This window comes from Cariama cristata, unplaced genomic scaffold, assembly GCF_000690535.1.
Source record: "Cariama cristata isolate BGI_N322 unplaced genomic scaffold, ASM69053v1 scaffold28472, whole genome shotgun sequence".
In the NCBI taxonomy this organism is placed as follows: Eukaryota; Metazoa; Chordata; class Aves; order Cariamiformes; family Cariamidae; genus Cariama; species Cariama cristata.
In genome coordinates this window covers 11,453-39,073 of record NW_009602551.1, presented here as the reverse complement: position 1 = coordinate 39,073, position 27,621 = coordinate 11,453, and the positions used below count along the sequence as shown (strand labels likewise).

General features: G+C 45.5%; 1 protein-coding gene across 1 annotated transcript; it reads left to right on the top strand.

Annotated features, from left to right (window-relative positions):
• The first annotated feature begins 2,677 nt into the window (after positions 1–2,677).
• On the top strand, positions 2,678–24,873 carry MYO1H (myosin IH). Its single transcript, XM_009694808.1, has 31 exons — positions 2,678–2,803; positions 3,947–4,062; positions 5,028–5,226; positions 5,739–5,819; positions 6,268–6,447; positions 7,485–7,583; positions 7,924–8,037; positions 8,369–8,440; positions 9,077–9,196; positions 9,548–9,615; positions 9,956–10,061; positions 10,596–10,676; positions 12,125–12,216; positions 13,406–13,500; positions 13,709–13,755; positions 13,988–14,068; positions 14,557–14,662; positions 14,929–15,046; positions 15,308–15,421; positions 16,392–16,468; positions 17,046–17,114; positions 17,376–17,460; positions 18,061–18,220; positions 19,132–19,215; positions 19,655–19,748; positions 20,641–20,696; positions 21,173–21,308; positions 22,065–22,132; positions 22,531–22,628; positions 23,631–23,730; positions 24,651–24,873. The coding sequence occupies exons 1-31, from the start codon at positions 2,678–2,680 to the stop codon at positions 24,672–24,674; spliced, it is 3,066 nt and encodes a 1,021-aa protein (XP_009693110.1). The 3' UTR covers positions 24,675–24,873.
• Positions 24,874–27,621: the final 2,748 nt, after the last annotated feature.

Below are 27,621 nucleotides of genomic sequence, written 5' to 3'. Positions count from 1 at the left end.
GTCAAGACTTCCAATGATTTTGCAAAGCTATAATAAACTTTTTGGGAGACGTCACGACTATGGAGGTGACTAGTGGTGTGGGAACGCCAGCCCTCACAAGTATTGAACGGGCTGCTTGGTTTTAAAGGCAAGTGTTCAGAATGAAGATGGTAATGACAGTCACCAGCGGTTTGAATATCTCTTAGGTTCTTGAGTGTTTGTAGAATCAAATTAAATGTTTAATAGGACAATGAATGGGAGATTTTTTTAAAAAAAAAAAAAAAACCTCTTTCCTTCCCCCCTCGCTCCCCATTCTTCCCTACATAAGTGATGGGGTCTGTGCAGGTATCGGTTTGAGAAGCTAAGTCATCCTTTATATTGTCTTCCAACCCAATGGAACCTGAGCTAAGGACAAGCACAGCAAATGGATAAGATAAGTCATGTGCAGAGGAGTTAAAAAAAAAAAAAAACGGCTATTAATATTAAAAAATGTAGGTATCTTTCTGGCAGAAGAAAGAAGTATCACAGCCACTTTGTGCTGTGGCTCAGGAGACGTGAGGGATACGACGTCCTGCCAACCCGGGGCTGGTAACGCAGTCAGCTAGAGGCACTGGGTGTAAAAGGCCAAAAAGTAATTACTCATATGTGAAGTTAGCGCAGGTACGATTTATTTATTTTTAAACTATGGTAGGATTTAAATAGTACGCTTTTAGAATATCTTCCTCTCTGGAGTATTGTGGTGATGTTACTGCTGAATATAAACCTCAGATCGCTCTTTCAATGAGATACAGGTAGATGTAAAGAACAGGCTGTACTGAAAATAAAACTAACATTAAAATTCCTGTTTAAGAGCCGACTCTTCTGAGCTTCCCTCAGTCATAAAGAACATTGTGAGGTTGGGTCCTTTGCTCTTTGTTTCAGTGAGACCCTGCTTCAAAAATCCACCAAGCCTTAGTGCCCAAAGTGCTGCCGTCTTCCACCAGTGCTGTGCAGGCTCATCCCAAAAGCTTGCCTTTTTTTTTTTTTTTTTTTGCCAAAGCTTAGCAGAAACATTTTACATTGTGCCTACTTACAACTTGCAAAGCTTCTGCTTTTAAAAAAAAAAAGTATGATGTGGCACTGGTAAACAGGCCATCACTGTCCTTTTAATGCTTATTCAAAGTCTTACACACAATCACACAATCTTCTTGAGCAGTGGAGCAGCAAATGTAAAAAACCCAACGTCGTGAAGGGCAATATAAGAATAGCGAAGGTGCTGGGCTTATGTGCACATCCCTGAGTCTGAGGAGCTGCCCTGTGCGCTCGGCTGACGGCTGCTCCGCCAGGTTCTTTCGCCTAATTTGCAAAGCCTAGGAACTCTAAAAGGTAAGCTCCTCAAAATGTATTCATTTCATTTCTGTCATAAAGGAAGTATTTTATGCATTAGGCTAGGAATTCTTCTCTGAATTGTGTCATCCTTCTTCACCGTTAGAGTCGTTAGGCATTGGAACGGGCTCCCCAGGGAGGTGGTGGAGTCATCGTCCCTGGAGGTGTTCAAAAAACGTTTAGATATGGTGCTTCAAGACGTGGTTTAGAGGACATGGTGGCATCAGGTATACGGTTGGACTTGATGATCTTTGAGGTCTCTTCCAACCATAATGATTCTATGATTCTATCCTGCTGTCTTTAAGAAGACCAAAAACAACAACAGCAAAAAAACCCCAAACCTACTGTGGCACATTATTACTGTAGAATAAAGAATATCCTGTTTGCTTGTTTGCTAGCATGAAATTGTCAGCTTAATTCAGTTAAATAAACATACAACTTATTCTTATAGCCTGGGAAACAAGAGCTTGATCCTTAGCAGTGAGTATTTTCAGTATAAAGTTGATGTCCATGGTAAAGAATGGAAAATGGAGCGTGCGAAAGAATTATGTTTTGTCGGTGACATCGTTCTTGCATCTTTCGGCCTTTTAAGAAAGAGGTGATAGGTGGGTTTTTCTTTTTTTTTTTCCTCCAAATGGCTGTGTGATGAGTTTTATGGGCTTGGCGACCTGGCCGCTCCCTGCCTGGGTCTCTCGCTGCCGAGTGGAGACATCTGCTGCCCAACCCTGAGAGTTGACTTCCATCTGCTCGTGGAAGGCACTAGGAATAATGAAGCAGTCTTGTAGGATTAATCTTCCCCCCCACCCCCAAAAGTTAAGTCCAATGCAGCCTTTTCTGGAGATTCTTTTTTGTAGTTATATCTGTACAAAGTCATTGCAGGTGGTATTAGAAACTAACCATTTGTCTGGTATCTTCCGCCGTTAACTTCTAACTTTGTGCTTGTAATTGCTTTGTCTAGACTGAGTTAGCGAAGTGTCTCAGACCATAACTGCATCTTCAGAGCTAGGTTTGTCTCAAACAACTGTTCTGTTAGTGGGGGCTGCCTGGGAACTTTGATCTTCCTCTTGGATCACAGTAGTGAGTCTCAGATGGCTTAACTGTAAAGAAGTCGGAGGGCAAACTCGCCTGGTATGAAATTGTTGTCTTTGGGGAAGGTGTTAGTGACAGCTTGGATCATAATCTCCTGGCATGACCCGTCCAAGGTTGATTTGACCCTGGGGTATGGGGAAGGATGTAGCTGACCCTTTGGGTCCCTGTCTGCTCTCTCCTAAATCTGTCCGAATAAACCTTTGTGTTGTAGAAAGAAGAAGTGGAAGAGAACACTGATGCAAACATGGAAGGGGCTCTGATAGCCCGGGACAGAGTCGGGGTGCAGGACTTTGTGCTTTTGGACTCCCACACCAGTGAGACTGCTTTCCTGAACAACCTTCGTAAGCGATACCAGGAGAACCTCATCTATGTAAGTGCTGGTCGTGTGGATTCGTGTAGCCTATGGCAGATGGAATGTCTCTAAGTGTGGTGCATATATATATATATATATACACACATACATGTAAAAAAAAAAAAAAATATTGTTGCCTATCTAGATGGGATGCAAAGTAAAACTGCAGGGGCAGGAGGCACTATCAATACAGAGAACGCCTTCCCAGCTTTGGTTTCACTGTACTCTGAGACAATAAACCTTCTTAGATGTTAGTAGTACCCAGCAGAGTAATCACCCAGTAGTAGTCTGGCTACTTTAGCTAATGAAAATAGTAGTCTCAGCCTGCTCAGAGTTACCTTACAAAGATCCAAACAATATCCAGTAGTGTTTCACTTTCCTATTCCCTTGCTCCCTTTGAAGGCAAGGCGGTGCTGAACACGGTATCTCACTTGTCTGGGAAGTGCCGAGTACTTCAAGGTACAAACTGAGGTGACTTTACAGCCATGTCTGTTTTCTCAACAACCCCAAGGTTATACATTGACTTACAGCAGTGCTAAGTAGTATCTCAACATGTCCTTTGTCAAATGAGGACTGATATTTGTATAACACTAATGGAAAGAATTGAAAAGAAAGTAGAACAGGGCATTCCGATGTGCTGAAAATGTATGCAAATAAGGGAAAATGTAAGGTGTCCTGAAAAGTGGTCTTTGATCACCTTTCACAGTCAAGAAGGAATTTTCCCTGTCGAATAGACATCCTACTTGGCTTCCCTTCACAGCATTAGTTATTGGTCACTTCCAAAGATTTTTGTGAAACAGAGTTGAGATAGTAAATGCATTGTTATATTGACTTTAAGTAGGAAAAAATAGTTCCATAAGCATCATGAGGGATCAAAACCTTATATATAATATACACTCTAAGTTAGATATTTTTTTTTTATTGTTCAGCTCTCAACTGGGTAGATTTTGCAAGAAGTGTGGTGTTGGCTTTGGAGTAGTGACACCTGTGGAGTATTTTGGTTTGCCTTTTTTTTTTCTCTCCTTCTCTCATAATGAGTTCTGTACCATCTTTTTCAGTTGTTCTTGCGTAATGTCCTGATGTACTTGACTCCTCTTTCGGGACCTGTCATTGCAGTGATGGAACAAGTTTCCCACCTGTATGCATTCTTTCTCCCTGCAGACGTATATTGGTACTCTTCTTGTATCTGTCAACCCTTACAAAGAGCTGGATATCTACACAGTGACACAGATGCAGCTTTATCGAGGGGTAAACTTTTTTGAACTGCCACCACATCTGTAAGTAGAACCCTTAGGATTTCAGTTTATATCAATAAATTGGGTTTTCTCTGTGATGCTGTGTAGTAGCAACAAGGATGTGTATCCACCGTTACTAGGTCTGGTGAATGCCGATATTCTTATCCTCCTGTAAGTAAGGATGTATTTGTCTTCTAGCTGACTGTGAGAATAAAAAGGGGAACAAAAGGATTGCAGAAGTGATGTTGGGGAAAAGTGTAGGGGAAGAGTTATCTTGAAGATAACTGTCCAGACTAGGGCTCAGTGTGTCGTTCTCATTACACGTGGTCCAGTCAGACCACTGCCTGCCTGTGTCCATGTGCAAGTCAACATCTTTTTCCTTCAGTTGTCCAAAACTCTCCGGTCATCTTGCCTTGTCCTCTGAGGCCCCGTGCCAGGGCAGGCAACCACGGGATGAGTGCAGTCCTTGTGCACAGCCTCCTCTTGGACTTCCCAGGAGGGGAAGAAACCTGAACCTCTGAACTCTGAGCTGGAATTTTTTTGATGGTCGGAAGCTGATGGGTGGTTTGCAGAGTAGGTTTCTCTCTTTTCCTTCCTTCAGTGGCATATTGGCGAAATCTCTGCCACTGGTTATCTTTGTATCTGTCTCTATCAGCAGAAGGAGAGATCTTTCCTTTACTGGAATCAAAACTGGTTCCTCTGCTTTGGAAGAGGGAGTCCCTCCTGTCTATAAACAACGTTCACCAGGAATACATGCAGCCTGTATAAGTCCTACAGCAACAGTGGGGAAAAAGAACAAGCCCTATCTGTCCCTCAAATACAGACTGGGTTTTCACTATGAGACCTCGAGTCAGTCTCACATTTTGAGCTGTATTTTCCCATCATGTCCAATACTCCTCATGTTAGACGAGGAGTAAGTACTTCTGAAAAACCTTTGATGCTCTGCCTCTTGTTGCCATTTCTAACAGGCACGTCTCCTCTGAATCCTTCTTATGCTCCTTGTTCAGATATGCCATAGCTGACAATGCCTACCGGGTGATGTGCAGCGAGTACAACAACCACTTCATCCTCATCTCTGGGGAGAGCGGAGCTGGGAAGACAGAAGCATCCAAGAAGATCTTGCAATATTACGCAGTAACCTGTCCAACTACAGAGCAGCTGCAGATTGTCCGTGATCGTCTGCTACTTTCCAATCCTGTTCTGGAGGTAAAAACTGAATAAAGGTACAAAATGCAGAAGAGTTGGCATTGATGGCCTTGCTCCACAAGACTTTCACCTAAGTCTATGCGCCTGCACCCAGGAATGGCCTCCTGTTTTACATGGTTTTGCACCTGCATACGTAACGTAAATAATAACATACATTTGGCCTCTTGGCAGCACAACATCTGAAAGAATGCTTGGGGTTTAATATCCCTTAATGTTTAGAAATTTAAACTTGGGTTTTATAGTGGAGGGTAGCTGAAACCTGGGAGTGCCAGAAAACTGCACACCATACAACAGTTCCTGGTGGCTTCAGTTATAGGTCACATAGCCATAATTTGTTTAGCTGAATTCCACGTTAAAGCTAGGGGAATACATTAGTTTGTATTTCTTTAATCCCACTAAATTCAATAGTAGGACTCAGCTGATGCAGCAAATCTTTATTTCTGGAGCTTTGTCCTACCCTGTGTGTCAGGTTCTCAGTGAGATGAGCAGTGACTTTATCTGTTTATCCACAGGCTTTTGGAAATGCAAAAACTCTGCGTAATGACAACTCGAGTAGATTTGGGAAATACATGGATATCCAATTTGATTTTAAGGTGAGAACAAACTTAATGGACCGCTATTAAAACAAGCTGTATCAGTGAACTTCTTGGACACTTACCAGGCAGCACAGGATTTATTAAGGCTTACGCTGCAGATTTCTGACCCTGTTTTTACAGGCGTTGCATTTTGCAAGTGAAGTGACTAGTTATGCATCCTGAAAGCTTCCTACACTGCTGGCAATGCTGCCAGCACTCAGTAGAAAGTGAATATAAATGGTTGTAAAGCACAAGTTATGCAGGAAGGACAGCAAACTCTTTGGATACAGCTTGTACTGTTGTTAGGGACTAACTCTTACTAACTCTTAAACACAAGATGGCAGATAAGTAACAGCAGAAACGTTCTCCTGACGCTGCTCCTTGTTCCTAGGTGTGGAGGGAGGAACAGCTGTCACAGTGACGGTATTTGTGTCTTGGTGCTGATCTGATGGCTTTGTTCTGCCAGGGAGCTCCAGTGGGAGGGCACATCCTCAGTTACCTAATTGAGAAATCCAGAGTTGTCCACCAAAACCACGGAGAAAGGAATTTCCATATTTTCTACCAGTTATTAGAGGGTGGAGACAAGGATCTTCTTTGCTGGCTTGGGCTGGAGCGCAACCCCCAGAAGTATGCGTATCTCATCCAGGTCAGTGAGAGCTTCGCCCTCTCTCTGTAGTGTACCTCTCGAGCTGCAGGGATTGCAAATGCAGCAACACGTACCAAGTGTGCTGCGTGTCACGTCACAGCAAAACTCGCAGGCAGGATGGTTGCAAACATATTTGCCCTGAGGCTGTCGTAGGCTGTTCTGCCCTGGGTGCTTTTGTAGCAGGAACTATTCTAGCTGTGGCGGCCTAAGGATGTGTGTGGTAAGTGGCTTAGAAGGGATAATATCTCTTATTGGATCCGCTGGTAATAGTTGTGGGGGCAGAAACAGGCTTTTGGGCAACGTACCCTAGTGACAGCAAAGCCATCTGAGTTTTTGAAACAGTCACTTACACCATTAGTAGGAATCTTGATGAATTCCCCATGTCAGAATGGTTGACTGCTGCCGTCTGTGCTGCTGCTGGGAGAACACAAACACTCTTAAGCAAATGTCACCAAACCATTCGATGACCCTAGGTCACCTTGGTATGGTCAAGACTTGATTCATTGAGAAGAGTGGTCTGAGCTACTAAACTGCAAGTTATGCTTTGAATAAAGGCATCTCTTCTAAGGCTCCTGTGGTGGAACCTGGTATAAAATGAGTTTCCTGGGATTTATAGACCTCAGATTTTAGAGGTCCGTAGGTATGGTTATGCAGTATGCAGCTCACTTTGTGGTAGTACTCTCAGTTTCCTTTCTTCCTTGGTAGCGAAGAATACTTGGGCAGAAGATATTATTACCGTAAAAATGGAAGATGGCTGTGTAAGCTCAAGCTCTTCACAAGACTTAGCTATTTTATGGTCATCGCTATCCAAGCTCAGTGCTTTAAGTTATCTGAAGTTTTAAGTATAAACTGAAAGATCTGACCAAATGACCCACTTTCAGGATTAGCAGGAGTGGAATAAACTTGCTAGCTAGTTGCAGACTTCATCGATACAGGCTGAGGAAACTGGAAATGAAGGTAGTATGCTATGTTTGTGGCTGATAATAAAATGGCTTTGCCAATGAATTGCACTAATTCATCTTTCTTTTACGGTGTAGGGTCGATGTGCCAAAGTGTTTTCTATCAATGACAAGAATGACTGGAAAATAGTCCGCAAAGCTTTTTCTATCATTGACTTTACTGAAAAAGATATAGAGGTATGCATGGTAAAAGGGACTCAGCCTACCAAAGGGAATTTAAGTAAGGAGTGCACTGTTGGCTTTCCTTAGAAGTGATGGAAGCAGTCCTGCTTGGGAGAGGTGTTAAGGATGGAATAGGACATCATTTGGGGGGGGTTGAGGGAGTGGGTGGGTGAAGAGCTCTATCACTGGGTACAGCATGATGGCAACTGGTGGCAGCATCTCTCTGAAGCAGGTTGTCTGACTCGCCTCCTTCAACATAGCCAATATTCTGTTTATTAACACTGATAGGAAAGATTAGTACCATCCCATAGAGCTGTGGGAACCTGTTTTCTAATGGGATATCTCTCGTTATTAGCATCTCTTTGGAATCGTTGCTAGTGTCCTGCACCTCGGGAACATTCAGTTTGAAGAAGATAGCAATGGACATGCCATCATTCGCGATGGCACGCAGATCAAATGGATTTCAAAGGTATCTTTTCTGAGATAGTGTCAGTATTACAAGTGCTATGAAGAAAGCCTTAACCTTGCTATGTTTTTTCTCTTAAGAACAAAAACATCTGTTCCCAAAAGCAGAAGGATTGCTATATAAATACCCAGCTCTTGTTATAAACTGTCTCGAATTGCAGGGCCCCTTTTCTCTGTAGTACCTCTCTCTGAAGTTTCCTTATTTACTGTTGCTCAAAGATGAGCGTAACTGGGAATGGCCTTGGGGGGTTATGCCCTACTGATCACACAGTACTGCTTATTTAAACAGTTTCCTGCTGGCTGTACTCTGAGTGCAAATATTTCTTTTTCTGCAGCTACTGGGTGTGCACTTGTCCATTCTGCAGGAAGCTCTCACCCATCGGAAGATCGAAGCCAGATCTGAAGAGGTATCGAGTAGTCCTGTGTAACCCCAGGCAGCTGGGACCACCCCAGCGGGTGGTGGTGGTGACAGATACAGGTTTACAGTAAAAACAGAGCACCCTGCCTGTCTCCCTCCTCCTCATCATCACCTTCCTCTTCCAGCCGAAGATGTTAAACTAAAACATATTCCCCGTATGAGAGTTTTACTGCTGAACAAGGTCCTAACCTTTAAAAAGCTAGGAACAGGGACTTGCCGGCAGCCAAACAATTTCCTTTTGTTCAGTCCCTAGAGTGCTTCCTGGGAAACCGGGCTGCATAAATGGAGAAAAGCACTGGTAAAAACTGTTCTTTGAGCATTTTGTGCCAAGTTCAATAGAATAAAACTAAAAGGAAGTCGGAATACTTTCCCCAATTGCCTAAATTAGTACTCTCCAAAAAGTAGTATCACGATCCTGCTGGCAGGTGGCAATATGCCCGACTGAAGTAACGCTGATGGTAAATCGAGCTGTAGGCAGCTATGGTTCAGATAGGCTGAGCTCTGTGCTGTGGCATATAACAGTACGGCTGCTTCTCCAAGCCACAAGCATGAGCCGCATTTGCAGAAGTATGCTCTGATCATCCATGGTGTTTATCATCTCCAGCGTATCTTTCTTGGTTTTTAGGTCCTAAGCCCATTGAATGTAGATCTGGCATTCTACGCTCGGGATGCAGTAGCAAAGGCGATTTATGGACGAACTTTCACTTGGCTAGTCAACAAAATTAATGGCTCTCTAGCCAACAAGGTTGGTTTCTTGTCTAGCATTGTCGTAGACACTGAGTGCTCCTAACACGCTGAGCAGAGTTTCTCCAGTGAGGTCCTACAGCACTCATCACCAAATATCTTGGATGCTCAGTAATTGATGTAGGGGCATCCCACAGCACTGAGCTGGAAACCTGCTTAGCTAGGTGTGGAAGGTGGTATGTTAAATAGTTTTAGCAGTTCATTACCTGCTTGGAAGTGGCTACTCTGTTTGCATGTGATACAAAGCTCTTAAAGAGAAAGTTTAACGTTTAGGTGAAGGAAACAACATGAAAGATGCAGGGAAGAAGCATGGGCTGAAGCAGCAATTACAGAGCAATGGTGTCTTTAACAGGATTCAACTCAGAAGACAGTTATCGGCCTGCTGGATATCTATGGTTTTGAAGTGCTGGACACAAACAGGTAACGGCAGTTCCTGAGGCTTGGGGTAATCTGTCCTCATGCTGGTGGGGCTGTGTGCTGAGGTCCTACATGGCTTCTTGAGTGTACTCTTATCCCAGGAAGGCAAGCTACAGGTGACTGCAAAATCCGAGTGCGCGGGGTTAGCTGAACCCCCTGGTCAAAGCTTTGGCTTGTGCTGCTTGCCTGGATTTGAGCCATTGGTACAACAGTGGGGGAGGAACTTATGGGTTTGATCCGCATAGAAGTGGGTTGTTTGGTGTGAAAACAGTAGGTAGTGGTTGGAGAAGTAAAACTCTCTGTGAAAGAGATAAAGACTAATGCTCACGTAACCACTCTGAAGCTTTGAGCAGTTCTGCATTAATTACTGCAATGAGAAACTCCAGCAGCTGTTGATTGAGATGACCTTGAAAGCAGAGCAGGAGGAATACGAACTGGAAGGAATAGAGGTAACTTATTATCCATTCCCCGTTTTTCTTTGAACTGCCATTACACTGAATGCTTTTGATCATCAGTGAAGAAGGCATAGTGCTTTTTGCCTTGTTTGTTTGTTTGTTTGTATTGTTCATGTGGGGAAGTACAAGATAGCCATGGGTCTCATTCTGTAACCCTTTTTGCAGTGTAATTTAGCCTAGACTTAATTTACATCATCTAAGAGAGGAGTAGGACGTTCCCCCAAACTGAAAGGGTCAGCAGTGACAACATCCCTGTAGAAATGAGGAGCTTGAATAGCGTAGACACTGGACAATGAGTGCGTTAATGTAGAGAATAAGAAGATGATCTGGACCGCTGAAAGCGGGAGGACTGTGGGGTGATAAATCACCGGGCTGTCACTCCTTCCCCAGCAGCTCGGTCGGTCCTAGCTCACTACACTGATCTTTACTGGGATTGGAGCCTGGCTCCAAGAACTTAAAAACTTCAAGGAAAAGATCTTCCTCTAAAACTTTTCTTCCTCTTTTTTTTTTTTTCCTTCTTATTTCCAGTGGGAACCAATTCCATATTTTAACAATAAGATCATTTGTGACCTGGTTGAGCAGAAGCATAAAGGAATAATCTCCATTCTGGTAAGAACAGAGTTTGTGCTACTTAAATTAAAATGCCTGCCTGTGCCCTACTGTAATGGTCCATAATCACATTTTTTTTTGTCTAATTATATCATGGGTCTGCATTATTCAGAATGTAAGTAAGTAGACCTTGTAAACAAAGACCCAGAAGATTAAGGTAGAGGACCTGCTTGCTAGAGAGCTGTGGGTTTTAAAGGAGGCATGCTGCTTCCAAAGCAGCTCCGAGTGCTTGAGAAGGCAGCCCTAGGCCATTCTCTCCACTTTCTTGCCTGGAGACACTGAGACCTAGAAGGAAAGTAAGTACCCACAGCATCCTGGCTGGCTGTAGTCAGCAACAGGGATGGGACCCAGGCTTCTTCCAAGTACCATTAGGGAGACTGCAGAACACCAGGAGTGCTTCGCTATAGCCACCTGAAGCCAGACATCCAAGCTCTTGTAAAGATGAAAGAGGACAACTCATCCCATCCATCTGCTTACACAACTTGCTGGCCTTCATGTCTGATGCTTCAGAAGGACTCAAGTAGGAGAGAAACCCAAGAGCTGCCTACCTCCTCCTCAGCAGCAGGTCTTCCTCTTGTTTCCTTGCCCTTTAGTTGTTACTACTCCTAAAATACTGATCTGAAGAAGATTTTCTTTGTGCCTTCATAGGGATGGCAGGAGAAATAAGAGATGCTGAAGGCAGATCTCTCCAGAGCCTTTACAAAGGAGCTTGTTCTGCAGTGCTGTGTAATGCTTCTGGTTTTGATAAGTGTGTAGTTCCACGGAGAGGAGTCTGAGCACGCAAGCTAACTACCATGATGATACTTTCTTGCACGCAAACCCTAATTAGTAAGAAATCTAGTAAATTTCCTGTAGAGACTTGTAGCCAAACCTGAAGTGGAGTTGTCCCTTCCCACCACCTCTGACATATCCACAAAGCTGAGAATTTTTATCACCTCGGTACAGGAGACAAAGGATTAGTACTTCATAATCCAGAGAAGGTGCTGCTGAAGCTCAGCGTTAGCTTCACGTTGCAATGGATTGTTCTTTCATGCAGGACTTTTCTACACGTAGTATAATTGAGGGAGCAGGAGAAGTTGCCTTTCTTGGGTTAGGAAAGGGTAATCTGTAAGCTTGTCTTCCCCTTCCAACTCTGCAATTCATCCAGACCAAGAGTCCTTCAGGTCCTTCTGAACTTTGATGCCTAAGGAAGTCACCTTTCTCACTGTTTTTTGTCTAAATGAACTACAAATAATAAAGGATGAGGCAGAGCATTGCCACATTTGGAAGAAAAAGGCAGATTTGACTTGATTTAACTACATGAACTAGGAAATTACTTTTATAAAATAGGACTCATCTCAAATTTGTAACCAAGCACTTTGGTTTTGCGTAATAAAGTCGTACTAAATATTAGCAAGAAAGGAGTAGTCTGTTCAGAGCAGCGTTTGATCCGGTGCCTGCTGTTTCAGGATGAAGAATGCTTACGACCTGGTGAAGCGACTGATTTGAGCTTCTTGGAAAAGCTGGAAGAGAAAGTAGGAGATCATGCCCACTTCGTGACGTATGCATTTATGCTCTGTATCCTATCACAGAGGAAACTCTTCCCATTTCTTAGCCATAACAGAGTATTGGGGAGGGAACAATTTTTGCTTTGTACCAAAGAAAATCAAGCAGCCCATCCACTGTCCAGTGTTGCAATGTGCTACATCGGTAGAGTATGACCTGGGGTACTGGGGGGGTGGTGGGTGGGGGAATTCCTGTCTCTTTGCTAGCGTGATGCTGATCTTTGAGTCTGGCTTCATTCCACACTAAAATTAGGGACTAAAGGTTAGATGGCTTTGGCCATAGATGGTTTTGTCCCCCACTGACTCCAGGGAAAGCTGAAGATATTGTGAAGAGGAGCCTAAAACCCTAGGCTGTTAGGGGTACATAAATATTGAAGTCCATCTTGATGTGTGTGAGCTTTGAGTACGAAGAGGAAAGAAACGTGCTCCTGCTCAGACCTCCCAGATGAGTGGCATTTTGGCTAACGCCCAGCTTGTGGTATTTTTGGATTCGGTTTTGGTGACAGATGAACACGTTGGCGCTGGGCTGTTGTGGCAGTTCCCAGCAGAAGCCTACCGAAAGGCTTTGACAAGTCATCAATTCAGAGTCGTGCTGCTGAATTGTCACCGTTTCTACATCTCTGAAGTTCATCGCAGCCAAGTGGAAAAATTTGTAGCCAACTTCCTTGTCACCACAATGTGCCTTAGTACCGTTCTGCCTGATTAAAAGCTTTAAATAGAAGCGTGAGAGCTGCTTAAATGGGATCTGTACTTGGCGATACTCTTGGAAGGCAACTTTGATGTACTAATGTGCTGTTGTGACACACAACTCTGCCGTTAGTGACTGCTTAGAAAGCTGAAACTTAAACTGTTAAGTTGCTCTTTTTTCTCCTTTTCTTCCCCCCCCCCCCCAGGAGTCCTTGCTTTCTAAAATTTTCCTGCTGTTCTTGAAAATTTTTATTTCTCCTTTGTATTTGGGTTCTTCCTCTAGGGCAGAAAATCTTGAACAAATCTCCTTCCTCCCTGGTTTCACTTGGAAATTGAGGAAGCTGGTGATCCCTTCCTCACGTAGGCAATGAGAATGTATTGAAGTGAATGTTAGGGGAAGAAATCTTAATACTTCTGGAAAGGGTGAGCATTGCCAAACAGCAATGGATCTCTTGGTGTTTTGTTGTGTTGGTTTTTTGTTTGTTTTCTTCCCTGCAGTCGCAAGCTTGCAGACCAGAAAACACGGAAATCCATTGACTGGGTGGATTTCCGCCTCCTTCACTACGCAGGAGAAGTCACTTACTGTGCTGTCGGTGAGTGGGGGCAGAGTGCCGGTCTAGACTTTACCTGAGCTTTTAAGCCAATGCGGTAGATGGTGAATTACGAAATACCTGCCCTTTGAAGGTACTGTTACCTGGAAGTCTTAAATGTGAATGCAGTGAGAATTTAGAGGATATAAATATCCAGATTTTGTGCTAAAGTGTGTAGCCTCCAAAAGAATTAAACTTTTTTTTTTTTTAGGATTTCTGGAGAAGAATAATGATCTACTGTACAGAAACCTGAAAGAGGTAAGAAGGAAAAAGGGATGCTGTTCTCCTAAGTTACCTTGCTTGAAGCAGAGACGTTTTGCAGAAGATGTATTTAGTCTCTGTAGCAAACAAGAAGATATATTTCTCCTTAGCAATGTTCTTTAGGCACCCACATACATATCCTTACGGCTGTGCTGCTCAAGCTTAGAAGCATCACAGTACGAACAGCATGGCTGCTAAACAAAGCAGCTTTTCATTTCCCCTGTTTCAGGTGCTGTGCAACTCTAAAAATGGCATCCTTAGAGACTGCTTTTTGTTCTCGGAGCTAGACAACAGGAGGAGACCAGAGACTGTGAGTTTCATCTTGGTCTTTACTCTGAATATAAACTCAACTTCCCAAGTCTTGATTTAACCACTGATCCCGTCCTTAGTCCTGAATTCACTGGATTAACTTTTTTTTTTTTGGCTGGTGTTACACCCCTGCTAGTTTCCTGGTAGTTGAGCAGTGATGTTGCTGAGACAGCAGCTACCAATGTGATGCAACTTAATGTTGTTATTAATGCAGCCTTCTAAAATGAGCCCTGTGCCTAGCATCCAACAGGAGTTAGTTTTTGAAGGGCTGCCTTGCGTGTCCGGCTGCATGGCAGGGGTTCAAATATTCCTGCTAAGCACTCTGTCCAGGTAACTTATGATTTAACTCTGCTTCAAAAGCTTTATGGTACTAATGCATATGTCAGCCTTTTACTTACACTTCTAAGATGGATGCAGGGGATGAGTTGACTTCAATTACTGCACTGCTTGAGTTCCAAAGCGAAGAAACTTCTTTCAATGTCATCTTAGGTTGCAACCCAGTTCAAAAACAGTCTGATGAGCCTTATAGAAATCCTGATGTCCAAGGAGCCTTCTTATGTCCGATGTATTAAACCGAACGAGAACAAGGAGCCTGGTAAGGCATTGGGCTGAAGACACAGTTGGAATAAAGTCTCTCTCAATTAATTCTTTTAGCTTGTAGCTAGGTACAGCAGATAAAATTTATTTATATATAATATAGAGAGAGAAATTAAAAATATGTATATACTTTTCTCTAGTTAAGCTAGCAGCAAAGTCATCACCTTGGGTAACTCTGTATTCAGTCCCTTCTTTATCTATCCTAATACACGGATAAGTGAGTGAGCCAGTGTTTACTGGCGATTGTGTATGTTCTTACTCCAGGGAAGTTTGATGATTATCTGATCCGACATCAGGTGAAATACCTGGGCCTGATGGAGCACTTGCGGGTGAGACGAGCTGGCTTTGCATATCGACGGAAGTATGAACTCTTCTTGCAAAGGTAAGTGGAGCTCTTCTGCCCACTAGCCAGCTAAACCTGCCCTCCCACGAGGGCTTCAGACCAAGGTTTGTTTAAGTGCCACATCCCAGTGATATGAGATGTGGAGGTGTCAGCAGGCAGGTGTGGGTTTGTCTGTATCCGTTTTGATCTGCTTTGGCATCTGCCTTGAATAAAGCAGTAGGGATTTGAGGTGGGGAGAGTTTCAGGAAGGGGTTCCTCAAACATCAAGTCATTTGTGTTGGTGTCTTGCTGATCTTTCAGATACAAATCCCTCTGTCCAGCTACCTGGCCACATTGGCATGGGCCAGCAGCTGAGGGTGTGGAGAGGCTCATCAAGCATATTGGTTACAAGCCTGAGGAGTACAAATTAGGAAGGTAAATTTGCTTTCTCTAACTGTGATCTCTGCTGGTCAGCTGCACAGGGCTTGCCATATCTGATCCTCTGTCCTGTCTGTGACTGCAACCCACCACGGGGCCCTTCCCGGAGAGCTGCAAGGTGTGGTGGTGTGAACAGATGCCTCTAGCTTGGCGCTTGCTTGACCCTGTGAACTGGATGGACCTTCCTGGGTCTGCAAACCTGATGGCTTCTGATGAGTGACTTCTTTAGAACAGGTCAAAGTAACCTTACCCCAAAGGTATACAATGCACAAGAGCAAAGAGACAGATAAAAAGCCCAGATGCATACATTTCCTCTTTATTTTTACTTTCCTGTTTCAACAGAAGCTTGAATCCAGCTGAGGTTCTCCCATCTCTGGGTTAGGGGAGATGGGCTGCCTTGCTTTCAGCTCCAGGTCTCCCTGCTTACTCGGGCAGCCAGGGGCAGCTTGCCTGTCTTAGGTTTGGGTTCTTTTCCTAAATGCCTTTTGCAACCACTTCTGAACCACAACCTTGTCCTCCCTGCTAAGGCAGGGCTCTCTAATGTCACCTTCAACCTGTGGCTATCAGAGTCTATGAACTCAGGTCTACGATAGGAGGTAAGACAAGGAAACCTGTTTTCACAGAGTTTCAGCTGCTTATCCGGAGCTCCACAGCTCCTGGGAAAGTCGCAGGGATCCCAGCGTTGAGAATGACAAGTCGTGTAAAGGCAGAGGTCTCTTTACTGCACCTTCCAGGGCACCTGGGACCTTGTACAGGAACTGGTGTTTTGCTTCCTTCCCTCTCCCTGCCACCCTTTGCCGAGTCCTTGGCACCTTTTCAGGATGTGCCAGCCAGACAAACGAAGAGTGGCTTTGTAAGGAGATGTAACTCGTTAGCATTGCAGCTAGTTGGAGGACTCTGAGCCTGGTTAGAGCAGCTGAAACGATGGCTCACTGTGAATAAGCTGTTCATGGTCTCTTTTTTTCAGGACCAAAATATTCATTCGGTTCCCAAAGACTCTGTTTGCTACCGAAGATGCATTTGAGTTCAGAAAGCACCTGTTAGGTATGGTTCCAGTTCCCTTCATCCATATATAGACTAAGAAGCAGAGCCCGGGTGAACTGTGTTTCTGGGCTCCGGGTTCATGCAGCAGATGCACCATGGTGAGAGCCAAGGCCCCTGGTCTGCACAGCTCTGGAGAGTCCAAGGAAAACTTGGGAATCCTTTTCCAGGGTGGGGAGAAATCACTAGCTCTATTGCTTGAGTTCTAGATACACAGCTCCTTTAGAGCTCCTCAGTCCTCCTGGTGACTGTCGGTCCCTGTCTAGATGCACCAAGTACCTTTGCCCTGGGATCAGGATACCGCTTGTCTCATCCTAGTGTTACCTGTTTGTACCCGCTTGAAATGCTAAAATACGTGGGGCTGCCTAAGGGCACGTTTACCTCCACGGGCTACGTTTTGGCCCTGTTGGTGTTTTGGCACCTTTGTTCTTTGGTGTGCAGATTTGGCACCTTTGTTCCTTGTGCAGACCCTTCTGTGCACGTGGTGTCTGATGGCTGGGAGCACAGCTCCTGAATGATGCGATCCTGTAGGTGTGAGCAATGTCCTTGCTTTTTTTTTTAATTATTGTTTCTTTGCCAGTTTCAAGACTACAGGCCAAATATAAAGGATGCCTTGGAAAGAGAGAGTACAAGAAGAAGAGAGAAGCAGGTACGGGCTCTTGAATCGAGGATTCTCTTCTTAGGGCTATGCTTTCCAGTAGGAGTTGTAGATTTGGGAGGTCACAAATCCATGTGGTACTGGATCAACCAGTTATGATGGAGAAGAAATTGTTCTAAACTTCTCACTGTATAGATCAGCTGATGGCAAGAGCTGCAAAAAACCCAGTTATAACGTCTGCTATGTGAATTTAAAGGATAGCATGGCACAGGACCTCTGATGCTAATACAAGGACCCCATTAATTCTTGCAGCTATCAAGCTGGAGGCTTGTTGGCGAGGAGCACTGGCACGGAAGGAGGCCAAGAAGAGGACATGGGCAGTTCAGATAATCAGGAAGTAACTATCACTGGGTGGTGGTCGTGGGGAGGGCTCTGGGTGGCAGGTCACAGCGTGGTGATGGTCTCTGGACAATGAGTTCAGGGTACTGACAGTACAGTGAGTCAAAACCATCTCCTTCACACCCATTTCTAAGCTGTCGTTGTAGTTAGGCGGACAGTTGCCAGATGGGGTTGATCAGAAATGCCTGTCGCCTCTTTGTGAATTCTCTGACTTGCACAAGTTTCTGTTGCTCTGCTGGTTTGTGTTGGTACAGAGGCGCTCCAAAGCAATCCTTTGCACGCCTGTCCGCTCTCTTACATATGGTCCTCCCTCTCCACTCCCTTAAACCCAGCTCCTGAATACCCCATCAGAAATAGAACCGATCTTCCTTTCTAACTCCAAAGCACTGTATTTTGGCCAACAAAACTTGGAGGAAAAAAAAATGTTAATGTTTGGAATGTTATAAAGCTTAAGCTTTCCATTGCTGTAACACAGGTGACAGTACCTGAGTTAACATCAGTGATCTGTTAGCCTGTTGTGTGCCTTCTGTGACTTGCTTTTCATCTCCATTGATTTCTGAAGGTAACATGTAAGTTCTGGTTTGGATATTTTCTGTAGATTCATAAATGGCTTCATCAATCGGAAGAAACCCCTTTGCCCAGAGAACATTGAGTTTGTGCAACTTGTGCAGTACAACTACTTGATGAAGCTGAGAGACCATGTTCCAAAAACCATCTTGGACAAGAGCTGGCTCCAACCTCCTTCCATCCTGGAAGAGGTGAGGGTTGCTGCAGGCTTTGGGAGAGGTGAAGATGGGTTCTGTTCTGTGGTTTTGTGGTTCTGTGCACGCTTCATGTAGGAACAGAGCGCTGATCTCCTGCTGGCTTGTCCGCTGCTCAGGCATGATGGCAGAGCCCTTGGAAGACCCTGAGATCCTCTGTATTTGGGAGAGGATGGGAGTGGGAGGGATGACATCGTTGTTGACGTTTCCAAGGGAAAGGAGGGAGCTCCGTGCTTTTGGTTTAAGCAACAGAAAGGAAGATGCACTGACACAAAAGTGAACTCATGAGCCCTATTAAAGACAAAATTAATCCCACAATGTTTTAAGCTTGCAGCACAGATGGATCTGTAGCCTTTCATCTTGGTTGGGCTTTGGGAGGACGAGTAGCCTCAGTGCATGAACTGGACAAATTCTAATTGCTTCCAGCAGAACTCTGATTTAGAAACAGCTGCTGACGTTTGTTACAGCCCCTTTGATCCTGCCCGTAGCCTGGCTCAGGACCAGAGCAGATCACTCCCATGCCGGCTGTGGCTGGTGCTCAGTGGGTGAGGTGGGCCCGGGAAATCAGAAAGCTGAGACGGAAAGTAAGGTAGGGAGCAATGCTCTGCATGAAACGCTCCCTGTGTGGTGCCCCAACCTCGTCTGGGGGCCGTTTGCTGCTTTTAGTGATGATTCAGCCCCTTGGTGTTCTGCGTCCTTCAGCTGCTGCTGGGCATTAACCCTTCTCTGGCAGCAAAGCTCTTTGGTAGGTGGGTCTCTGGGCTGGGGGAGCTCAAACAGGGTTGTGACGAGATGTTAAAACCAACTTGCACCAGGCAAGTATTTGTTAGGGCTGTGGCGGGAGCTGGTTGCACAACTTTGCTACTTTTGGTTTTTTGTTTGTTTTTTTTTGTTTGTTTTTAATGTAGACGTCTGAGATGCTACAGAAAATCTGCATTAGGAACCTAGTGAGGAAATACTGCCGAGGTGTTACTGCTGAGAGGAAAGTACAGGTAACTAGTACGTGGAATGGAAACGTGCGAGTTAAAACGTGCTGTGCAGGTGGGATATCTGCTCTGTGAACTGTCTGAAACACAGACTGTGCCTTTCCTGAGCCTGGAGTCACTGTTTGTTTCAGTGGCCTTGCAATGTACGGTGCAGTTCTCCTACAGACACAAGCATCTTCATCTTACGGCATTAAAGCTGCACTTTGGATCTTTTCTAGTTATACATAAATAAGAAAAACCTGTTGGACTGTTTAGTCCCGACCACCCCTTTATTTGGTGTAATACAGGAATAACCTAAAGGTGGTGGAGGAAACACAGCGTGAGTCAGGTGGATGCTGGGTGAGTGAAAGGATGATGTTGTGCAGTAACGGTGCCTACATTATAACTGCTGATGTTACCGATGGAGACCCTCTGAGAGGGTAAAGGCTGTTCCTTCTCAAAACAGTTACAGCAAAAAGTGGTAGCAAGCGCCGTTTTCAGAGGGAAGAAGGAGGGCTACCTGCAGAGCATAAACCAGCCTTTCATGGAAACCCGACTAAGTGAGTACACAACAAACCCCCCACGGACTCGGCCACGTGCTCCTTGCTCAGGAAAAGTCTCTTTAACAAAACAGACTCGGTTTCTGAGAGAAATTCCCATCTGACAGAGGCAGCATCACCTGCTGCCATTGGGTCCTACCATTTGAGTTCCCTTCCTCTGTCACATCTAGTGATATTAAATGTGGTGATCAATCTGCCAGACTTTGCTCTCAAACTGGGAGTAACTGGAAATCCCTCTTGGGAGAGAGAGCACGCCATAAACCCACGCAAAATGCTCTGTGGGCTGGGATCGGGACCCACTCTCACCATGCTGGATGGGGCAGGGGGGCTGAGCGGGGATATTGTTGGATAAAGTTAGCAATCGCCAGCTGTGGGGATCCAGCCCTAAGGACCGGAGAGATGTCAGTCTTGGGAATCCCTGTAGTGGGTGCTAAGCACATGAAAGTCACGAGAAGAAAGCCCTAGTAAGACCGAAGTCCACTGGCAGGGCAGGGGATCTGGGAGACTGGGCAGGGTGCGGCGGCGGCGGTGTGTGGGTGAAACGCTGGAGTCGTCACTGGAAGCTCCCCGAGAGCTTCAGCTGGAGCACTGGGCAGAAGGAAAAGGGCTCTGGGCTGTTCTCGGCCCGAGCCCTTCTGTGCCAGGGCCTGAACCAAGAACGGACCCGAGAAGAGCCGGTAACTCCTTGTGAGTCACTTGTCAGGCAGGAAGAGCCCCTGCGGTGGGTTTAGGAGTAGCTGGAAGCAAACACCCCCAGTTCAGTAGGGAGTGTACCAAGGGCACAAGGACTAGGGGGATGAAGACAATTAATGCAGCCCTCTCTTGTTTCACTGGTGGGAGCGGTGGCCGTCTGTCGCCTACACTCAGTTTATCTTTCTGGTTTGCTCCTCAGAAGAGAATGATATAAACCCTAAAGTACTGCAGCTCATCCACGGTGAGAAGATCAAGGTAAGGGAAGGACAGCTGGAGCTCAGCAGCCTTCCAGCCGCCTTCGTTGTCCTGGAGCTGGACGATCCATGATGCTGATAAATAGCAGTGTAGCAAGTATTTCCTCGCTTTTAAAGTGGAGACAGAACTCAAAATGCACCTAGACAAAAATAATTTTAAATTCCTTTTATTAAAAGCTTAAAAAAGCATCGCTAACCCTATTTGGGCTGTCATGGGCAGGGGAAGGGCAGGTGCGTGCACTGCACTTCCCACGGTCATGGCATAGAGGGCACAGGTAAACCATCTTTCTCAAAGCATCATTCTGCCATCTGAACTTCCGAGTATAAAGAAACCAGATGGTTATAAGCAGAGGTTGGCAGGAGCTGTTGGGAGCTGGGATCTGCAGCTCCATGGTTCAATGCTGCTCCTTGCTCAGCTGCTTCCAGCACAGGACCCTGCAGTAGTGAGAAACACTGATACCGACTCGTTGTTTTCAGTATGTGACCCCCGTCATAAAATATGACAGGAACGGGTTCAAAGCACGAGACCGGCTACTTGTTCTGACCCAGTCCTCAGCGTATGTGGTGGAAATGGCCAAGATCAAGCAGAAAATAGACTACGCCACTCTGAAAGGTAATGGTGGGAGTCAGCGTGGGACTCCCCTTCCTGCCAGTGGCTCTGGGGCTGGAAAGATTGAACTTCTGAAACTGGGTTCTTTCAAAGAGATTTGAAGCAATGATCTATCTGAAAACACTTTTTTCTGGGGAGTGTGGATAAAGGGGGGGGGGTGTCAGCATGCAGTTTCTTGAAGTATCAATGATAAGTAAGGGGACAGACTTTGAAATACTTAAATGCAGGAGGACATCACTTTCTGCTGAAATAGAGGGGAGTAGGAAGAGGGGGGGGGGGGGAAACCAACACCAAAAATAAACCAAAAGAAAAAAATCCCTTTCCTACCCCATTTTGTAATCCTGCCATTGTCTGACCTACAGTCCAGGGGTAGACTATACACTTTCTCCCTCCTCCCTTACCAAAACAAAGATAGCATGGAAAGGTATGGAGCAAACAACTAACGCCCTGTGTTTAAATAATCACTGTTGGCAATGTGTTAGGGACAAGTGGATGACAGGTGAAGTTGTCTTCAGAAGGTATTTTTGAAAACTTAGATTAATTTTTCTTAGTAGTAGCTCTGTTGCATTTTGCCCTAAGCAGGGGAATGGACTTTCCTCGCACTTAGTAAGGTACAGAAGAGGGGATTTCTTTCTGCAAACAAGTCAGGGCTGGAGTCACTGCCCCTGCGACCAGTTCCCTTAATACTGGGAGGGTGGTGATGGTGGTGTGGAACTGTCTCTGGTAGTGTTTCCTCTCATTCTTGGATGTCTTTTGAAGGTATTTCCACCAGTAACCTGAGCGATGGGATTGTAGTCATTCATGTTCCCGAGGACAACAAACAGAAGGTAGAAAATTGTCATGTAGCTACTGTGAGCTTGTGGTTAGAAGCAAGGTCTTGTAGCTGATGCTTCTAATATCTTCCTATGAAATATGGGGATTACACAATTACTGATGTTTCCTAATTCTGTAATCAGCTAGACCTTTACATTCTCATTGTCTCGCCATGAAAGCTTTCACGTTTTTTTTTTTTTTAATTTAGAGTCAAAGTTGCTGTAAGTCCTAAGTAGTCCCTGGAAAGGATGTTTAACAAACCAAACTTGTACATGACTGTTGTAATTGCTGTGTAGTTATCGGTCGCTTCCGCACAGCGATCGCTACTCTGAATGCACAACCGCTGCGTGGCTTACGTGCTGGGGTGATGCCAGATGACTTTATACTTCTTTTTTATTGTCTTTGTTTCCAGGGAGATGTGATACTTCATTGTGAGCACATCTTTGAGACGGTCACTAAACTCTGCATGCTGGCCAACAAGCAAAACCTTGTTAAAGTTGTGCAGGGAAGGTAAGGAAGGAAGTTGAATGGGTAGTAGCGTGCAAGCTGTATTTTATGGAAGAACCTGCTTCAAAAACTTTTAGGCCTGGACTACTTAGGTCAAAACTATTAACATCACCCTAGCAGACAGTGCCCTGAACTGATTAGGTCTGTTGCAGTAGCACAGTTGTTTTCATAGCATCTTATCACAGGCACAGGGGAAACAAGGTGGGATGCACTGGAACAAGAAAATATATTAAAAATCATATTACATTTTTTTCCCCCTCTAATGAAGCTTGCTTCCATGATGGTTGTGGTTGCACCTTGCTAGGTGTGCCGCTCTGCTCTAAGAGCTGCCCATGACCCATCTACCTAAAACCCACACTTGTTTATAGGTGGCTGCACTTTAAAAACCAGGTTTTTTTTTTTCAGGCTCCTGCTGATGTGACCTGGGTGTGAGGTTGTGGGTTTAGTGCTTTCACAACAGATCTCATTAGCACCAGCTCTGAGGAAAGCCTGCTGGGCTGAGCCTGTGGGTCACTTCAGGATAAATGTTCCTCTCCCTAAAAGATTGAGAAGGCCCCAAAATGTGATTGCTGAGCACGGGAACCTTCTCAGTCAGGCCACCAAGCTAATGGCAGGTGGATGCAGTCTGTCTCTCAAATCTCTGCGTGAATTGAAACTGGCATATGCAACCCGTGCTTCTGCTCCAGCTTTTCTCTCTGGCCTTTGCATTTCAATTGTAATTAGATTCTGTGTGTTCAGTGGTTTTCTCCAGGTCAGATCTGCTTATCTTCTAGTGCTTAATTGCACCAGGAAAATTCAAATGCCTGGACCAGGCAGGCATGCTCCATTCATCAAACCCTTCTGGGTTGTGTGGTATAATGCAATTGTTTAGGAAATTTACCTAAGCTGGAGGGCTCTGATCTTCTAATCTAATGAGATTTGCCAAGGGAACAGAAATAAAGGGGGCTTAGAGTAAAGCCTATTGCGAGGAAAGCATCTAATAAGTAATTCTGTCTGTATTTGCAGTCTCCAGTTTCGCATTGGCTCTGGGAAGGAAGGGACAATGGTGTTTACCGTTGGGCAGGAGCCTCAGGTCTTCAAAGCCAAAAATGGACAACTAACAGTGGTAAGGCCTCATCTAAGCACTGGGAATATGACTTGTGCTGTCTCCTTTTGACACTCAACCCATGTAGAGAGCACAGCTAAGGTCTAGCAAGGGCCCTTTGCGTGAGTTCAGGAGGACTTGGCTCCTCTTACAGAGCAGAGAGGTGCACGACATAACTGCCCAGTCGGTATCCACCTACCCAACAAGATAAGGCATCATAGATGGCCATCGCTGCCTTGGGAGTCGCAGCTACGCACCTGGCACGTGAATTGTCACTGCTGCTTGCTTTCTCAAGCTAGCATGGGGAGAGGGAGCAAGGGGCTCTCCTGGCTTGGTCATTTAGAGAATTTAGCCTGAGCCCAAACCCAATGTGCACCTGGAAAATGAGGACTCGGGTGAAGTTTGCCACTTCTTGTTGCTTTCCTCAACCAAATTATTTCTGAAAACGGTTGGGGGACGGAGTGAAAGCATTTCTTGTCACCCAAGCAGGTTATCTGAGAAGGAAGGATCTGTCTGACCTGGCAGAACTGCCACCGAAGGGACAACAAATTCTGGCTCTGTTTGTAGCTATGGAAAGTGGGGGAGCTTTGCATTTGTCCTTGCTCTCGGCCGGGCAGGGAGGTGTGCTAAACCGGCCTCCCTCAGCTCAGGGCTGCGAGGCAGTACATGGCAAGTGTGGCTGGAGAAACAAGGAAAGATGTGGGGCTTTGCTGCTTCACCGGTGAGCTCGACGTGTTGGGTACTGTTAACTGACAGCTCCAAGGAAGAATTGCACGCTGAGGTTAATACCCTTGGGGCACTGGTTTGCTGTCTGGAGATGAAGGGAGCTGTCTTTCTATGCCAACTGTTAAACAGAAACACCACCACCTCTTTTCCCGTAGACAGGGCACCTCAAGGATGTAACACTTGCACTTAATGACTCCTTCCTTTTCTTGTCCCAGGTGTCAACCCAGGCAAAGTCTTGATGAGAACCAGTTCCTGTTGCTGGTCGCTCTTTGGAACAGGAAGGAGCCTGCAGGATGAGGCCAGCACCCGCATCTCCCCTGGAATCTTTGATGCCATAGGGCTGCTGTGATTTGAGAGTTTGCTTGCATCTTTTAGGCTCTTTTTTATAGCTTAAAACTATTCAACTGTAGCTAAATAAATTCCACTATGTTGCTGTAACATTCCAGTGGGCATAGATGCTCATTACACAGTCACAGGGAAATGTTTAAACCAAAGTTGCAGTTCCACATGTGAAATGTCCGTCTCTGCACTCAGTAAGAGCCAAGAGTGCTGAGCAGTCAGGAAGGATTGATAGAAGCAAAAAAGTTTCTCTAGCTGTACTCTTGAGTCACAGCTCACCAGGAGAACTGCATCGAGTGCAGATCAATGAAGTTAACTCTGGTCTGAAAACACCTTTGCTCTCAGGCAGACTGGTAAAGCCTTTAAAACCGGTAGCTCGTCCTTTGGCAAACGGAGAGATGCTTCAATGTAGCAGCAGGGCTGGTGCTGGTATTTCTGTTGGTGCGTCAGCATGTGGAGCTGCTCACTGGGAAATCTCCGTAAGCTGCTTTCTTCCCTACTCTGACACGGGGCAAGATCTTTGTTTTTAGAGTGACACTGTCCTGGCTCTCCCTATGCAGCAGCTATGCACGGTGCAGTGGAAGCAAAACCCTAAAAGATGACCAAAATGCTTCCTTTTAAAGAGGGATGTGCTGGCTTGGGGCAATCCAGTTCAGAAGAAGCCAGTCTCCTCATGCTGAAGAACCTTCATCTCTGTTCCCCAGAGCTGAGACTCTGCTCACCCAAGAGTGGGGTAGGCACGGCCATTCCCTTGGGGTGTACTGGGGCAGCTACAAGGGCGGGGGGAATGGAAGATGGGAATTCTCTGCTGCCTCCTGCCTGGAAGCTGCAGCAGCACTGCTGCTCCCTGTGTCCGTAGCGCTTACTCTGCTGCCTCATGTTGAGGCAAACTTGCGTAGCTCCTGCTCCAGTTTGCTTTGCCTAGGCTGAAACTACAGCCTGAATGAAGCGCTTTGAGTTCCTGCCCTTAAATCCTAGGGGCTGCAGACTCCTGAGAGCCAGATTGCCAGCACCTCTGCCATAAGGGGTGCCGGGAGGTAAAACTAACATCTGGGGAGTGACATGATGAATGTATTTCTTCCTGAAAGTTCCCTCCAGCCCCATGGATGGAATGACAGCATGCTTCAAGCAAGTAATAAAGTGACTCGCATGTAAATACGAAATGCCTTCTAATTTATTGTGTTATATTTTAAAAAAAAAAAGTACATATTGCAAACATCAACGATACATTGAAATCCAGCTTAAGCTTTTTTTTGTGCATAAGTATAAAGTGGGAGGGAATGATTGTACAGAACAGATGAATTTGCTGCGATTGCCCACGAAACAGAACAGCTCCATTAAGCCTGACAGGTTCTACCTACCCTATGCTCTAAGGTAAAACTGGATCCCCAAGGGCTCCACCCAGGTGATGTCCCGCAGCCGGTGGGGCTCAGGGAGGGGGGAATCCAAACCCTGCCTTCTGTGAGTGCAGGAGCAGCTGCTTTGGTGCTACAGCTACGCTGGTAGAGGTGGGAGTAAACACCCTGCCAGAGAGCCCTTGCCTCTGCCGTGCAGCCCTAACTGTGTTACAAGCTGCAGATTTTAGTCCAGCGTTTCTGCATTATGCTGATCGACCAAAGGACTTCCATAAGGAAGATTTTAGTCAGTTCTATGCTGCTGTCACTACTGGTGTCTGTTGCAGGCTGCTGGAGAATCAAAGCAGACAGGTTCTGCGCTCCCCATGAACAGGAGGCAGGACTTAGATCATCTAAAGAGCTGCTTGTGACCAGGACAGCTGTCCTGTGCCCCACCTTCACCTGAAAGCCGGAGAGGCAAAACCATTTACAGTAAAAAGGCTCAAGAGCTGAGAGCATTTGTGCAATGGCATTAACAAAGTCCCTCTCCACAGACCAAGGACAAGGGGCCAGTAGGTAAAGGACATTCTAACACGACAGCGGTACGTCTTTACTACAGGACTACAGCACGCAGAGGGTTAAGTCAGGAGTGTGGTAAGGCAGAGTCTGCCCATAAATGCAGTAACAAAACTGAAACTTACTCAAACTCTCCTGGAGTGACTTACTAAACCAATAGCTATATAAACCGCTGTACAAAGATTAAAAATAATCATCCCCTGGTTTTTAAGAACTTAGTTTGCAAAACCTGAAAGAGGAAATCCTGAAGCCAGTTAAGAATCTATTTACAGAGAAGTTAATCACATAGCTGTGATCTGTCAGGTGCTTAGCACTGGTGTCACCACGTGTCACCCCCTGCAGCCGAACCTGCTCTTGTACCCCAGGCCCTGACTGGATTTTTGTCTGAGCAGTCAGCACTGGGTTGCTGGGGTCTCCCCTGCACTCTATGGGGAAAGCAGGTGGCTCAGCACCCTTTCAGGGCAGTAGGTCTGTCACAGGTGCTCAGAAACCCACAAACAGCCCAGGGACGTGTCAAAGTACACAGTGCTGCAGAGATAAAGCAAGTCAGGGGACTTTCCTGCCACACTCTCCAGCTTATCACATAAGGAAGGTCCTTCACAACACCAATCTGCACTCTGGACTTCTACAAACCCAAAGTGTGTTGCAAATATGTAAGTACAGCTTAAAATAGAAGCCCGTAACTGTCAGGACATAGCTGAAGCTGCTGAACTACAGGGTAAGTGTTTACTGTTGAGCTCGCTCTTATAAATCAGTAGCTGAAGAAAAAAGAGTAGAGGCGATGGGGACAACAACCACATCTGCCACAGACACCAGCTGTCTGTAACTTAAGAAAGTCTTTGGTTACTAGAAGGATGACCGCAGCCTAACTTTGAAACCTTTTTTTCGCTTCACTTGATGATCCAAAATCGCACTACTGAGCAAATACTTAATGCTT

Coding starts and splice junctions, on each gene's coding strand:
- MYO1H (XM_009694808.1), top strand. CDS start 2,678: ATGGAAGGGGCTCTGATAGCCCGGGACAGAGTCGGGGTGCAGGACTTT. Junction 9,616..9,955: donor GAAGTGCTGGACACAAACAG/GTAACGGCAGTT, acceptor ACCACTCTGAAG/CTTTGAGCAGTTCTGCATTA. Junction 16,469..17,045: donor GTTCAGAAAGCACCTGTTAG/GTATGGTTCCAG, acceptor TTTCTTTGCCAG/TTTCAAGACTACAGGCCAAA.